This window comes from Haliotis rufescens, unplaced genomic scaffold (genome assembly GCF_023055435.1).
Source record: "Haliotis rufescens isolate VD_foot unplaced genomic scaffold, xgHalRufe1.0.p SCAF_28, whole genome shotgun sequence".
In the NCBI taxonomy this organism is placed as follows: domain Eukaryota; kingdom Metazoa; phylum Mollusca; class Gastropoda; order Lepetellida; family Haliotidae; genus Haliotis; species Haliotis rufescens.
The window spans coordinates 6,564,113-6,581,272 of NW_025963979.1; the positions used below are offsets into that span (position 1 = coordinate 6,564,113).

The window sequence follows — 17,160 nt, forward strand, 5'->3', positions numbered from 1 at the left end:
TACATCAAGTTAGTGTCTACCTGAGACATCAAGTTTCTGTCCACCTGAGACATCAAGTTAGTGTGCACCTGATACATCAAGTTAGTGTTCACCCGATACATCAAGTTAGTGTCTACCTGAGACATCAAGTTTCTGTCCACCTGAGACATCAAGTTAGTGTGCACCTGTGAAAGCATTAGGTAATGTCCACCTGAGCCAGGTTGGTAGTACTGACTGAGCCAGCCTGTAGCTGTGTGTAGCTGCAGGCTGTGTGTATCGCAGCCAGCCACCTCGGGTACATACATTGCTGGGTGCTCAGAGAACATACCTTATCGTCAAGTGTCGCTAGATGCCGAGGACAGATCAATACATGTGTTTTCAACCTCCACATTGAGTGTCTCTGAGAGCCATTCTACTCTGCATTGATCGGAAAGGCCTGTGGGAATTATACTGCTCCCATTGTCAAATCTTATTTATCATACTGTATGTTTTGTTGGCCAACCGTCACAGAGTTTGGCTGCTGCTGCTGCCAAGTTATCATGCTAATTAGGAATTAAAGTAATTTGATTGGCTTTGATGGATATTCATGGCCATGTCTACATCTGATGAGAGTGAAGACTGGTTTGTTGCAGAAGGCTCTCAGTGCAGCGAGTCATGTTACATGTGTGTTGGACGCTACACACCTGATGATGTGATACAACCATTTCTAAGCCATGGGGAACCAACAGTGCAATTCTTGGAATGATGAGAGATATGGTTGTGTATTCTTATGGCAGCTACCACCTTGGGCATGGCACGAAGACAAGGACCTTTAAATTACCCCTACGCAACTGACTTAAATATACCCAAACCTGCATGGTCACAAGAGTAAGTTACAGTGACGTCTTCATTGTTCAATTTTATGTGTTTGGAATTTTAAACACAGTGAGAAGGGGTTCAGTGTGATGGTGTGTGTGGGAGGGTCGGGTACAGTAGAAAAGATGGGAAGATGTTAAGAATTTATATACTCCTTACAAGAAATGTCAGTTAATTATTATGTTTTTGAGAGTCATATTAGATAATGGTAGGAACTTTTCAATCTACTTACCAGACCATGTTCATTATCAAAGATTTTACTTTTTGAACAAGATATTTTCTGTAGTGTATATTAACCAATAGAAACTTGATTTGACTTGGCCTTCTGGAAGAAGTGTCATTCACAGATTGTCAATTGTATGGTAGGAAGTCTTTATTTTTCAAAGTTCTTGTAAAATTTCTAGTTCGATTAAATCAGCATTATCAGCACATAATTTCGGTCACTGTGAACAAATTTCTCAAAGAAATTCTTTTGAGAAACTGTTTAACTCAATATGTGGAAAAACACCTTTTTCTAGAATGTTTGTTTAAAATGTACAAGACCAAGAGGAACCATGTTAGCAATGGTATACAATATAACACCTGGTCCAGTTTAGATGTCAATGTTCAATGTAATATTTTATAACCAGATTAACTACAGAGCCATGGCACAATTTTTTAGGTTTCTGAAAGACTTAGTATCTGAGAGCAAACGTGTGTGAAGAGCAGGCTGTGTTAACCCTACCTGGTATTTGTTTTATTGCTATCATAATAGTATAATTTTAATTGTATCAAATAATTCTATTTGGAGAAACTACTTACACTATTTGACTGTGAAGGTGAAGGATGAATGTCACACACACACACACACACACACACACACACACACACACACACACATATATATATCTGTTTTATCCATTGATGAAGTCAGACTTTTGTCATGAAAATGTCAAGATTATTGAGATGTAAATGTCATTACTGAACTGTTCTAAGTCAGTTTTGTGATAGCTGGCACATATCTCTCTGTATTTGCTATTAAATGCCCTTTAAGCTCCCTCAAACTTCAGGACCAATTGAGTAAGTTACCTTAATAAGCGCCCCCAACAAAGGCATAGATTTTCTTGACATTTCGTACTCTCTTGTGTATGTATCAGATTTAATTTGCAGGAAACAGAAGTGTAGGAGTTTGTTCACTACCGCTTGTTAATTGTTTTAACAAGTGGACCCCTTTGTCACTTTCTTAACACCCAAGGCACTTATTGCAGTGAATAATGTAGTAGACATTGAAGAAGAAATATCACTTATCAGTAGTGACATGGGTGTTCAGTCATATGTCAATGTTAGGATCACTTGCAGTCATGGCACTCAACACAGTACACAGACCTCAATACATGTATCAGGTACAAGCCCTGCTACACAGGCAGATTGTTGATACAATAATTTCCCGTGTAGTTAACTATCAAATTGCCCATGTCAGTCAGGGAACCAGATGATATGTCTACTGTTCTGGAATGTACCTTACACCATTTTTGTTATAACAAATCAATGGGAGAAACTTAAGGGGCTCAGCTGAGACCCAACAGAAGCATTCAGTTATACAGTTTTTCTTGTAATTGTAGGCAATGTACTTAATGAGAGTCAATACCAGTCAGCAAATCACTAGTCTGAACCACTAGTCTCAACCACAAGTCTCAACCACAAGTCTTGTCAAATTCTGTTGAGTATTGTAAGCTCATAACATAATATAATAACGTATATGGTTTTTTTCGGGAGCCATATGGCTCCCCACATGAATATTTTAGGAGCCAAACCTAAGTTTTTAGGAGCCAACAGATATATTAAACAGATATTATTGTTTTCAGTTATGTTTACTTTTAAGTTGCCAAGTGGCAAGCAGTAGACAGTTTTTAGGTTGACAAACATAGATTTCAGTAACATTTGGCCACCAAAATGGTCGCTTCTTAGAGGGCTGAAGTTTCAAAGCTTGTAGGCCCAATTTGGTTTGGAGCAGACTACTATATACTAATTATCATTCTTTGTTATCTTTGTTATAAATATGTGTATCATGGAGCAATTTTTTTTTATCTTTCCATAATACACAAAACTGATTTTCATAATGTCTATATTTAATAGGAAGACATATCTGGTTATCCTCATCAAAAGTATCTATGTGCCTAAAGTTAATATCTGACTATCTGGTTGATAGATGTGTATTTGACCAGCCCTGGTAATTTCTCAGGAATATTTCCATCAATCATTATGTTCAGATATCATGCACTTGACTTGAGGTATTCAAGCTGATAACATCAAAGTGTGTGTGATGAAACTCGACCTGAGTTCCCCCCAGTGATGGTGATAGCATTGTGAGTTTTATACAGCCCTGTCAGACCTGCCTTGTTAGGTGTGCAGGTATAATATGGCTCTAGCAGCAAGTTATGGTCTGAAATACCACCCTTTGTGGGGTAGGTAACTCAAGCCATCATGTGAGTGAGAGGGCATATCAACATGAGAATTGTCATTTTCAAATAGTTGATCAGGTGTGTATTATAATATATACATTGGCCCTGTGAACATCCGGGTAGAGAATAGGTCTTCAGCAACCCATGCTTGCCATAAGATGTGACTATGCTTGTCATAAGAGGCAACTAACCGGATCGGGTGGTCAGGCTCACTGACTTGGTTGATGCATGTCATCGTATCCAAATTGTGTTGATCGATGCTTCTGATGTCATTCACTGGTTGTCTGGTCCAGACACGATTATTTACAGACTGGTGGATCCTGAGGTAATGTCTTAAGATCTGTTGTGGACACAGATGGTCCGGTTTCCTAATGGGCCACAATTTGCTGTTCCCTTATCCTGGTTTGCTCTGATTATATTTCTAGGTTTCTCAGCACAAACCTGTTTCTGTGGGTTTCACCAAAGTGATAACGTCTGAGACCTGCATCACTTCAGACTTTCCTTACACATCTGTCTGACATGCTGTGATATAACTGAAATATTGTGCAAACTCACTCACTCACTCACTCACTCACTCACTCACTCACTATGATGTCACATACTTAAAAAAAAAAGAAAAAAAGATATATATATATAAGAAAAAACTAAACTAACTCAAACTAGGGTGAAAAACTTACGATTTCTCAGCTGCCAGAATTCACTCAAGTAACGCCAGGGGGGATCTTAATGGTCTGCAAAGCATTGTGATGCAATTTCATTGCAGTGATATCTACAATGTAGATATGGCTTGATCTCACCCAAGGATATCTCCTGTGGCAGCCAGTTTTGGATGATAAGTTGTTTTGTATCAATCCCAAATCAGAAAAACATGTCATTTGGCTTGGCAAATGAATTCCACCTTAATTAAATATTAAGTTTGATCAATATAATTTATATGAACAACTTTGATTTAGCTCTGATTGTTTTTTCACATTAGCCAGGCAAGTACAGTTACCATAGAAGCATGTGACGTCATTGCTTTCCTACCCGTGAAGATTCCGGGATGGAATAGGTCTTCAGCAACCCATGCTTGCAGTAAAGGTGGCTTTGCTTGTTGTAAAAGGCGACTAACAGGATCGGGTGGTCAGGCTCGCTGACTTGGTTGATGCATGTCATCGATCCCAATTGCGTGGATTGATGTTCATGATATTAATCACTGGATTGTCTGGTCCAGACTCGATTATTTACAGACTGCCGTCATATAGCTGGAAGATTGCTGAGTGCGGCGTTAAACAACAAACCCAAACCAAAAACCAATCGTTGCTTTCCAGAATGACGTCATGTCTACAACTGTGAGAGTTCATGTAGTTAGACAGATTACTTTTGTATTTTACAATGTCAATTATCACTGTGTGTTTTCAGAGTTGGGGGTTTTGGTGTGTTCAATGCCCAAAAATTTCATTTGAAACTAAAGGCATTAGCCAGAAGCTTTGAATACTCAATAAAACCAACAAATCTGAAAACACATAATGGATATCTGCTAAGTTTAAGGTTGCATATCTTACATTTTATTGCCAGCACACCACTCATATGTGCCTTGTTCTTACTGGTATTAAACATGAAAATTTTATCATTTATCTTCTGAAGTAACTATATCTTGAAATCTACTAAAATCTTTTTGTAAGACAAAAAAGCAATTGAATAAAACTATCATTCCGTTCGTTGTTTTTAGAGTTGGAGCTCAACATCATCACATTTAATGTCAGACTTTAACAAACATTTATATTAAAGAAGAAATAAAGTTTGACACAACCCCTTGACAAGTTGAGAAATGCAATAATCAGTGAAAGTCAGCTACCTGGGTGTAATAAATGAGAATATTCAGGGACTCAAGCTTGGTCAGGGCTGACAACAAATATTTGATGGCCCTTCATGAGAATATGTCAAAGCAAAGAAACACTCCTGCATTTTTAAGTTTCTTACACATAACTGTACTGATATCTTGGTGTTAGGCTGAAGGAAGGCCAGTGCATCTGGCACTGTTGAAGGATTTGTGGAAGGATTGATGACAGAGATGTGAATGTTCCCAGTATGAAGGGGTTTAGAATTCTGACTTGCCCTCTTCAAGATGAGCTCATAGATGTTATTGTGACTGACATTGTTGGTAATATAACTGATAATCTCTTAATTCTCAAGAATTATAAACTGTCATGTGTATAGTTACTGAATTTTCATCTCAGTAATGGCTGCAGTACGTCCTCAGAGAAAGCCACCTCCATCTAATCGAAGGTGAGAATAAGCCTTTCTATGGTACCGGTACTTGATTTATTTATACTCAAACATTAAATATTTAGAACTTTTATCAAATCAATGCAATAGTAATGGTTCATGTACTGATGAAAGCATACTGTAAATCATGAAATTAATGTGTCCATCAACCCCTGGCCTAAAATGTGTCATGAAATTAACAGTAGTAGCTTCTTGTTTTTCTTTAAGTGTTTAAGAGGTCGCCTTCTGCCTCAGTAATTTGGGCTGTTCTGTCCCTCTTTGGGACTCATTTGTGAGAGTAGGGTGCACATATCTATTGTTAGTTTTAGTATTCATAAAATGTCTGTTTTTGTATTGATAAGATTTCTATTTTCGTATATTGATATGATTTTATATTTATCTTTGGCTGCTCTGTTTATGTACTTTCAAGTAGCTGTTCATCTCTCAGAAATAGAGTAAGTTGGGCCTTTGCTATTGCATCTCTTGTCTTTAGGAGATCTAAGACAGATAACGCATCTAACAGCATTTCTGGCTTTAACCGAGCCCATGCTGAAGCATGGACTTGACATTCCAGTAACAAGTGTGCAATGGATTCAGGTTGATTGCAAGATGGGCATACCTTGTCATAGTGCTTTTTGTGACCGTGTCTGAGATATGAGATGGCTACCTCAACTTTCCTTTCATTTGAGTGTGAGTATGGCTTTGGTGGATCTTGGCATCTGGAATTTTGTATAGCCATCTGCCGATCTTACTTGCATCCCACTGGGCTTGCAATCTTTGGGCTATGGAGGCTTTGATTTTGCTTTTTATCTCTAGTTTACTGAATAAGCTGTATATCTGCTTTGTCTATAACTAGCCTTGCCAGTGTATCTGTTTTTCCATTTACCATGCATATCTATGCGGACCCTTGGTCCGATAGTTTTGTATATTCATATAGAATATCATTGACCATGTTGACTGTGTTTGTTCACAAGTTTGAGTTTCTGCCCCTGATGGCTTGAAGTACACTTTGCGAGTCTGATAGGATGACTGTCTTTGCTTCCGGTAGTTCCGGTATGAATAATTGCCTCCAATTCAGCAGTGAATACTGACTGACCATCAGGCAGGCAAACCGAATGTGCTTGGGGTTTGGAGCTATGGATATGGATCCTTCAACAAGCAATGTTGTTGATAGGATTCTTGGATACATCAGTGTATATATGGGCCTAGGCTTCCTAGGTAGTTTGAATTTTAGTGAGTGAGTGAGTGAGTATGGTTTTACGCCGATTTTAGCAATATTCCAGCAATATCACGGCGGGGGATACTAGAAATGGGCTTCACACGTTTTACCCATGTCAGGAATTGAACCCGGGTCTTCCGAGTGACGAGCGAACGCTTTAACCACTAGGCTACCCAACCGCCCCCGAATTTTAGTGATAGCTGCTGATCATAGTAGGGTTGGGTACCTTTTTTAGTGACTTCAGATGTTAAAGCTGTGAGTGTCAACTTTGGGAGTTTTTGAAGCCCAGTGAGGGTGTAACTTGTACTTGTAGTGACTTTCTGGTTTCCGAGCTAGCGCTTCATTAGGGTTTTTTTTGTCTTACCATAAGGGTTTGATGTTCGTCCCCAGAACGATATATTGCCTGCTCTCTTCTTTGTTTCAACGGGAGTTCTCCTGTTTATCCTTGTAGTGCTTCTGGTAAAGTACCTGTTGCTGCACCTGTGGTTAGCACTAGGGCTTTGTATTGTGTTATTTCGAGGTGGCTCAAGACAATATTTGATGCTGAGTGAAAGGCACAGTCTATTTTTATCTGTGAAGTGATTTGTAGAGGTCCAACTAAGTGTCCCTTGAGGTACCCCAAGATGTGCCTGAAATTGACCGCAATATGTTCATGTCTTTATGACATCTGTTTTCCACATATTCTGTATGTTTGCTCCAAGTGAGGTGTTGATCTGGGGTGACAATTTTCAGATTTTTTTTAATTTGATTGGTTTGCCTTTTATGGACATAGCATCTTTTCCCCTGTGTTTGAATAGAACTCCCACATTTCTTTCACTGGAAAGGGTGAACCCACATTTATTGCACCATGGATCTCCTCCATTCAGTACTGACTGGAGTTTGTTTCAGATTTGTGAAATATCTCTGTGTTTTACCAAAGATGTATATAGATACGTCTTTGGTTTTACCCATTTTGCTACGTCATCAGTGTATTTAGAAGTTTGGGTAGGAGAGTTGACATGGTCAAAAAGATCATTCATCTTGATGTTAAACAGGGTTGGGCTTATAATGCTGCCTTGTGGTGTGCCATTGTCTAGTGACATAGTATCAGATTATTTGTTCCATTTTTTAACTGATAGCGACCTGTCTTGCAGGAAGCAGTCTATGAAGTTTGCCAATGTTCCCTTCTACTCCATTTTGTACTAGTTTGGTGAGAAGCCTGTCATGCCATACCATGTCGCAGGCTTTGCTGAAGTCCAGAATACTGCGCAGCTAGGTATTGTCTGTTTAATTAAGCATTTTTGTTCAATTTTCTAGCCTTAGTATATGATCTAGACATGAGTGTCCCTTCCTGAAGCTGCTTTTATCAGGTTTGATGTGGTTGCCAATTTCAAGGTGATGCATGAGCCTTTTTTTAACCATGGCTTCCCTGCTTTTGAACTATAAAAACTAGTCCGCAACTAATAACATAAAAGGCTGTAGACTTAGAATTGCATGATAAGGTAATGAGTGTTAACAGGTCAGTTGAATAATATCATTTGCTGTCTTCACAAACTGAACCTCAACTGCTTGACATGTGATCTAACTTCTATGAAATCAAAAGCAGGAAATTCTAAAAAAAATGCATATTCAAATGAGATAGGCCGGTTCACCAATGAAGATTGTACAATGAAGTGATGTTACCTGTAACGCATGAGTTAACGCATTATCCTTTGAATGTAAATAAGCTGTTATGTATTCACTTCGACTGCTGTTAGTGTACTAGACATTTTCTCAAAGTGGGTGAGCAGTGTTTTGTTGTAATTATAAAATAATTGGACCAGGTCACCAAAAACACAGACTGTGTCATACATGGTTGGCGACTGTCAAGCTTGATCAACTTTTGTAAACAAACAGACCACACTTGATGCAGAACTTGGTGATAAGCACTGTCTAACTCTAGCTCAATTACATTATTTATTGTAGGCTTTGTTAAAAATATCCTTGTTTCCGCCCATGGCAATATACTCCAATGTGCCTAGATGAAAATGCTCCTAAGTCTTTTGTAGGCACTGCTCTAGTGCATCTAGGTTTGGCCATAATAAATAAATTGTAAGGTTTGCATATCCCTTACTGCCTTTCATCATTTTATTGTCCCCAAGTACCTACGGATGAAGAACGTTGTTACATGTGTAACCCTCTTTACTTGAAAAAGATTCATGCTTCATGTGAATCACATCCATTGATAGTTAATGTACACAGATGCTTTGAAACAAATAAGTGTGATATAAAAAATATGCCTCCTGTCTCTCAATTTTTTTAAGCATTTGGATGAAAATGGAAATAATTCATTGTGGCCTTATCACAAAGTTTCATGACAACTTCTTTATTCACACAAAGGTGCAGATGGTAGAGGTGGGGTTAAAAATAACATCGCGTTCAAGGTTATTGCACTTTTATAGTGGTGTATGGATGTGTAGGTGGATGCTTGTACTAGTCCAAACTAATTCCATAATTTAATAGATTACCACACTCTGACACAGTATACTGGCTCCAAGCCAACCAGTCCTTGTTTATCCCCTTAATGGCGAGCTCCAGGCAGGGTAACAACAAGCACCATCTTTTACTTCTTTTTGTATGACATGGCCTGGTCAATTGAATCACCAACGTTCAGTTCTCCGAGCAGATGGAGGTCCATGGACCATGGAGGTCATCCGCAGAACCAGAAGCAAGCTTTAGAACTTATATAAAGTCCCAAGTTATGACATGCTTGTTAAAGGTTCTAGTACCTGCACTGAAATGTCAATAAAGTAGAAGTAAGGAAGTTGCCATCCATACTACTCTGTTTGTTAATAGTGTAGGTGTTAATTAGGATTCTCCTTCCCCTTTTTCCATACATTGAGATCCATTTATTAATAATCATCATCATCATCATCATCCATAGTTGCAATGCTTTCAGTGTCCTTTTATGATGCAATTTTAATTACAGTCAAGTCTCGTTAATCCGACACTCGTTAATCCGACACTCGGCTTTATCCGACACAAATGATGGGAACCGATTGAATCAGTGCTATTTAGTCCCGTTAATCCGACATTCTCGCACTCCGACTCCGACACACCTAATTTGCAACGAATTACCGAAATCACTCATTAATCAGTCTCGTTAATCCGACACAGTGGTCAGCGTACTCCGTGGTCATCTGCCCGCGAGTACACAACCCCGTGTTTTGACACGCACTGGCTGCAGAGATTAACTTTAACAATTAACACTAGATGCCGGGATCATAAAGAATTTCAAGCTTTATTATAAGAAACAAATGAAATTACACCTCGACAATGTTGATGCTGAAGAACCACCAGGCCTAGACGTCAAGCGAACAGGGGACTTTGAGAAATGTGCCTTCAAAATGTGAGAAACAGAAAACACTGACAGACTATTTTAAGTAGATGAAGCAAGTTGTTAAGACAGTAGCACTTGCATTTACACGAGGAAACACACGGTTATTATCTATCGTGAAGATGTCCGATTATCGATCACAAATCACTTAATTTCGTTAATCCGACATACTCGTTAATCCGACACAATCATGTGCAACCAACGATGTCGGAATAACGAGACTTGACTGTATATGTAAATTGGAAGCCCGTCAGTAAGTGTAACCTTAGGAGTCGGGTACTATACCCATCTCCCTTGGTCACTTGTACCTATCAACCACTCCTTAGTTCCTGGGATGATGTAGATCAATAATACAAGTCAGCTTGTTTGCTCAAGTCCTTTTATTTATGATAGAAGTTATCATAAATATACACACACGGTTCTCAGATAGTTTCTTGTAGCCTTACTTACTTAAATACAACACATACCTAAAGGATGCATCAACTAAGAGCCTGATAGTATTTCTGATCCACTCTTAACTCTGATACTTTTTCTGATCCGGACTTCCAATATACAGAGAGAACCTCTCTGTTCAGCCGTGAGTTTCCGGACAACTAACAAAATACTATCAATGACAATTTTAGTTCCTCCCACCGAAATAATGTTTAAAGTCATATGATATGACTCATACGCTTATTTCAATAGAAGCTAATTTCTATTCCCCAAGTGGCAGATTCAGTTTGTGCTATCAAACTCCTCTTGTCTAAAATAACTCAGTTATGTAACTATCTAATTCATTAGTCAATCGAACATAGTTCATAGTATTTACCAATTTACCAAGAGATCCTGAATCAGATGCCAATCAAGCAATAATTCATGCAGTCAAGCAGTAGGTCATACAATATTTGGTCACTTCAAGACTGATAATCTATTCCATCTTTTCATTTTCTGATGAGAAGTAGTGTCACCGAGAGATATAGAATCAATAACCTTTTGACCTCGAAGGTCGAGGCCACCTCCCAGTACATTTATCCTTCCCATGTCCATTTCATATTTTAACCTAGAACTTTATAGAATTTCATAAACGACATATTAAGTTAAGATTAAAACCTTTTTTCCAAAATCTCCTGGTTATACAAATTTTGCTGCAATTCTGGTAGAACTAACTAGACCTGCTGCAATTCTGGTAGAACTTACAAGACCTGCTGCAATTCTGGTAGAACTTACTAGACCTGCTGCAATTCTGGTAGAACTTACTAGACATGCTGCAATTCTGGTAGAACTTACTAGACCTGCTGCAATTCTGGTAGAACTTAATAGACCTGCTGCAATTCTGGTAGAACTTACTAGACATGCTGCAATTTTTGTAGAACTTACTAGACCTGCTGCAATTATGGTAGAACTTACTAGACCTGCTGCAATTCTGGTAGAACTTACTAGACCTGCTGCAATTCTGGTAGAACTTAATAGACCTGTCAGTGCCAAAGACTTTACATTTTACTTGCCCAAATTTGTCCTTTTCTACCTTTTTCAGTGCTTTTTACCAGTGAGAAAAAAAATAACTGCTGTTTTCTGCCATTTTGTCAACCAATTTTAATGGGTTAAAATGATTCAAATAATAACGAACCTTGTTATATCTAACTTAACGTGGACGCTATATCAGGACTCCGAAACATATTGCAATATGTATTGTTTTAAAAGCAGTGTAGTCCTACTTAGTGTGTGTGTGAGAACATTCATGAGTAATTGCACACTCCGACATGATTGGGAGTCATTGAGATTGAAAATGTTAGTGGTGCACTGGATTTCCATGTGTCTCTCCATTGGTACCGGTAAGTCAGGGAGACTCCCCGGGGACTGATGTGGGGTAACAGGGTGACTACTGTACAAGTAATATGTGACATATTTGTGAAGCCTTATACTACTTACGGATTGAATAATTCCTGTTTGAAATTAAATATATTGATTATGTAGATTGAATAAGGAAAATCGGACATGACAAATGAACTTAATGTAAATGCTTCTATACATGGACATAGTTGAATTGCTCTCATGGTGTTTTTTTTGCATCCCATGAGACTCAGAGTGCAAATAAGTTGTGTCTTGTCTACATTTGTATATGTCTAGGATGCAGGGTTAAGTGGTGATGTTCTTTGGAGTTCCTTCTCATGCTTGTGTTCCTTGCTGTAAATTCTCAACTGCATAGTACATTCTGTGACTTAGAGTCAGGTAATTACTCCTCTTGACGGTGTTGAAATCATTAGCTGTCCAGTGTAATTTGTATTTAAAATATTGGGTTTTACGGCAGAATTTAATTTGTAAAGTAGCAATTTCTGTATGTTAATATTCAGTGTCAAATTACATAGAACTGAAATTATCATACTATCATATTTCTGATATTTAAGATATTTTGCATTTGGGGATATTAATAAAATTGAATGCTTTCTAGAAGAATATTTGAATATGTGAACATGTTTAAAAGTATATTATGTATAGTATGACTATATTATCGCAGGCTCTATATTTTCTCAATACATGTATCAGTAAATATTATAATCCACAAACCCCTGTCGACAGTTTACTTATAATAATGATAAGAATAATGTGCACTTGTAATACGCTAGCCTCCATGATGTAGCAGTTCATGTTCAAAGGGCTACATTCAACTCTCGAAAGCTTTTTTAAACAAATGTGTCTTTAGTTTTGCTTTGAAAGTCTGAAATGTTGAGGAAAGTCTAATCTCAAGTGGAAGATCATTTCATAATTTTGTGGGAAGCCACACTGAAATCTCTTATGCTAATCTAAGCACGATATTTCATCACCTGATCGAATACAGGACTCACTGAGGTATGTCACGGCAAAGACATATATATACATCTTTGTTCACGGCTACTTGTACATGTTCAATTTTTTTATGACAGTTTCTGGAATGTTTTTGAAGTGGAATTACCCCTACCTCCATTCAAAATTGATAAGAAAAGAACCCATTTGTTTGGACAATGTCCTTTGGCCCAACCTAGGTCGCATGCATACTGATTATGCATAATCCAAAATAGGAAGTGATGTAAAGAACATATTCCACACCTATCATACCACAAAATAGTCATACCGCGATAATACTGAGTTGCCCCCAGTTACTTTGATTACCGAACTTGGTAATGAAAATCAGCATCGATCAGTTCTAATTGATGTGTCATAAAGTTGAACACTTTAAGAACAAGAGACATTTTGCGTATGATTATTAAATATGTTACTATAAGCGTGTGCCATTATGATCCATTATAAATTAACTACTTCGTTAATATAGCATACCATTCTACTTTTTGTCTGCTATATATTTATTGGTTTTTCTCCCAGTATATCTCTCATTGTTTTTTTATTCCTGTCCCCGCTGCTTGTTCTTGAAGTCTTTACTTTGTATAAATACACCTGGAATTGTGTGATTCTATGCATAGCGCAATGGTTATGATTGGTGTCAGATTGAAGATAAATGATTTAGTATTAACTTGATAAGTTATACCAAAATACAACAGTTTAAAAGTGAATATTACATATACGATTTAGGATTTGTCATTGACACATCCGATCATGTATTATTAATTAAACCACAAGCCAACAAGTTGTACAATGCCTGATTTATTTGAAACAATGCCTCTTCATGTATTTCAGTTATAATCATGTGATAATGTTGATGAATCTGTTTTGGGAAACTCATGTAAGAATTCATGTATTACCCTCACTCTTGCTCAGTAAATACAGGGATTCTGACACACATTTCTAAAATCACTGTGACACACATATTCATAAAATAATCTATAATGTCTCACTCATGTAATGCAGCTCTTCAACGAGTGCTCTTTAGACATTGAAGAGGAAATGTGAGGCAGCAGGATCTTTATATAAATCCCCTTCGTCTTGACCATCATTACAGCCAAGGTCATGAGTGATGGTCCATCCCAGAAAAGTCTTCATTTTGACGCTGATACCGAGTCCCCAGTCCCCAGTCCCCAGTCCCCATAGTAGTTGTAACCTGCAACACCCTTTGGGTACAGATTCCATGGTATTGATTTCTAACAATTCTACAGAAGGCAACAATGTGAGGAAATATATCAACACACTGTGGAATTCATGCTGCTTTACTATGATATTACATGTTGCATAACGGAACTAATGTCATCCGTTCATCGTTCATAGTTTGGTATTAATATTTAATATTAAAGCTTGCTATACATCATCCCTCTCAGTGACTTCACAACTCTGTAGTACCATGGCTTATCATGGACAGATACCTTGACTTCAGGTCTGTACAAATGTCATATACACAGACATTATTTTGCTATATGGGCATTTTATATGGGTACTTTTTCTTGGTTTATGGATCTGAGGATTCCAAAGATTATGAAAGTCACAAATAGTAATTTCTAGTTGAAATCTTTCTTTATAATGGTTGAATTACATTTTCTTTATCAGTCAAACAACAGAACAAAGGAAGAGTTATATATCATTCATGTAGAAATATTTCTTTCATGATTGAATAGTTAAATATTAATTGACTTGATTTGTTTAGCTTGCATGTCTGTCAGTTGTAACACAATATATTTATGCTGAAGGGGTCATTGTCGGCACAGGTTCTACAGATATGCACCCCAGGTACATGTCTGTAAAATCAGAATACAGAAAGGTACCCACTACCCTAAACAGCGGATGAGTCCATATTCCTGAACCTGAAACCAACACTACGGGGTACATACCTGTACTGACAACAACCCCTCAGCCCCATTTATCATAACACCATGAAATGATCAGGTAGTTTTTGTGCACAGATTCATGCATAGAAAGCAAATATTTCTTGCTGTGATTTATACAGACGTCACAATATTAGGACCAGAGATCTTTGAGAAATCAATACTTGATGCTTTCATAACTGTTTATTTTGTGGGTTGTAATTATTGTAGTTATAGATTATGGCCCAAGTCAAATATACTACTTCAAAAATGATCCTCTGGCGTACCAACTCTCTATTCATTTATCTCTGATAATGCAGTTGATTTGATCCCACATTCTGACCAGGACTCTCTGTCTGTCAACATAATCCTTCAACTGAGCTGACAAATTGCTATCTGATGTTGGCTTTAATAAGGTCTCATTTCATTAAGTCAAGTTAGAGAGGCTTCAGGTAGAGTCAGGCTGAGTGACAGAACAGAGTGCACTTGTCATAAGTGTGGGAACAACTGGTGAATGTAGAAAGTGTGGATTTCCACTAGGCTCATTGTAGACATAGGGGTGACGAGCTCACTATCCCAGCACCCCTGTACATAACCTGTTTATGGAGGAGCATACGCTGTTGTGGTGTGCACCTAGCTACATGGCTGTTTACTTGTTTACTTCTTCAATAGACACTCTTTGTTCAGGCTGGAGGGGGGCTGGAGCCAATCATGCATGTCTGGGCCTTGACCGGCAAAATGGCGATCGTGTTCCTACTCATTGATACAGGATTACTTTCATCAGTGTCAGTGGTTTATTCATGATTCATGATACTGATCCGGATTGTTTATAATTCACAAGTACCAAGCAGCTTGGGAAACATCTTCTTCACTCGGAAATGAATCGTTGAAACCCAAAACATGATATGGAAAGAATGTACCTTCACATACCTTCTGTTATGAGTTTCTTACACTGGTGAAGTGCCAGGTAGACCTGATTGCTGGTCAGTCATATGTGATAATTAATGAATGTTGGATCATTTGTGTAGTCCTGTTGATGGATGCATGGCTTGTTCCCGAAGATCGATTTATACCGCAGATCAATAGATTGGTCTTCAGGCTTCAATGGAAAAGTATCGCTTCACCGCTGATAATGCTCTAGGTTCCATTCTTTTGAAGTAAGTTTAATATTTAGTAAATAGCTCTTTTGTAATTTTGTTCAATTTATCTGTGTCTTGAATGCATACCATATTGTCAAACAGTGAGAAATATCAAAAGTCCATTGTCAATATATGGTGAGTCTACATTAAACAGTTTTTGTGTATCAAGAAAACATGGTGTGTTATTAGTGTCAGTCTAGTGATATTTCAATGACATAGTAAATATTGATATCATTTTAGTATTGATGTCACTTATAAAACATGTGAATCTTTGATGATGAGGCATGGATCTTACATAATGTTTTTAATGTAATAACTCCAGGACAGGTAACTTTAGAACCAGGTTGTCTCAATATTATATGTAAGCAAGTCTACAGACACCTTTTTTATATCCAGAAAAATTATCTCATGTTAATTTTGCTTGTACATTTACAGTGAGAATCTTCTTGAAATATAAAGAAACTGAATTAACTTGTGTTAGCCTCAGATGTACATATACAGATTAAATCGATGCTCATGATGTTAATCACTGTAATATTGGATTATTTACAGACCCCCGTCATTTAGCTGGAATATTTCTGACTATGGCATCAAACAACAAACAAACATTTACAGACTTGAAACCTAAATACATGTATAATTATCTATCTGAAGTTAACTTTAACATACATCTTTTTTTCAGTATAAACATGATAAATAAATCATCTTCTAATGTTAACTTTACATTTACAAATGTTTTTTTGTGAATGAAATAACAAAAAACAAAATTTCTGAAAGTAGTTGTATGTTTTATCCCATATTTTGTAAGCTCATATGGAAGTGGTATTGAGTTTGTAGTTTGTATTTGAGCTTAAGACGCACATAGTTGTTAGGTCATGTATGCCGAATCATCAAATATTTTGTCTCTAACCAGTAGAACTGGATGGTTACCATATATCACCATCTATAAAGCGCCCCCTGCATAGAAAGGGACCCCACTGTAAAAAAATTTAAAATCAATGCTAATTTATATGTATACCCAATTGGGGGAGGGACATCAAAATTCTTCTACCCTGTGTATAGGGTGACCCCTCTTGTAAAGCCCCTAATTCTATGTACGAAAAACATGCCTTATACACGGCAATATACGGCATGCATACAATACTGGTACTCTTATGACACATGTCACTATAACTTTTGAATAAATATTCACAATCATTACCTTTGAAGTTTTTCTTCTAAT

At 37.5% G+C, this 17,160-nt stretch overlaps 1 protein-coding gene across 17 annotated transcripts in view; it reads left to right on the forward strand.

Moving 5' to 3' along the window:
* LOC124139184 (coiled-coil domain-containing protein 154-like) overlaps positions 1-17,160 on the forward strand; it is an 85,562-nt gene that overhangs the window by 27,814 nt on the left and 40,588 nt on the right. For 5 of the 17 annotated variants that reach the window (XM_048402696.1, XM_046506200.2, XM_048402700.1 and 2 more), the window contains exon 1: positions 397-846. The exons of 1 other annotated variant lie outside the window; for it this stretch is intronic. In XM_048402696.1, the coding sequence (XP_048258653.1) occupies positions 749-846 (98 nt within the window). In that variant the 5' untranslated portion in view covers positions 397-748. Of the gene's footprint in view, positions 1-395; positions 847-5,288; positions 5,544-15,377; positions 15,957-17,160 lie in introns of those variants that run through there. 11 more of the 17 variants (XM_046506204.2, XM_046506207.2, XM_046506209.2 and 8 more) reach the window with 7 other exon arrangements.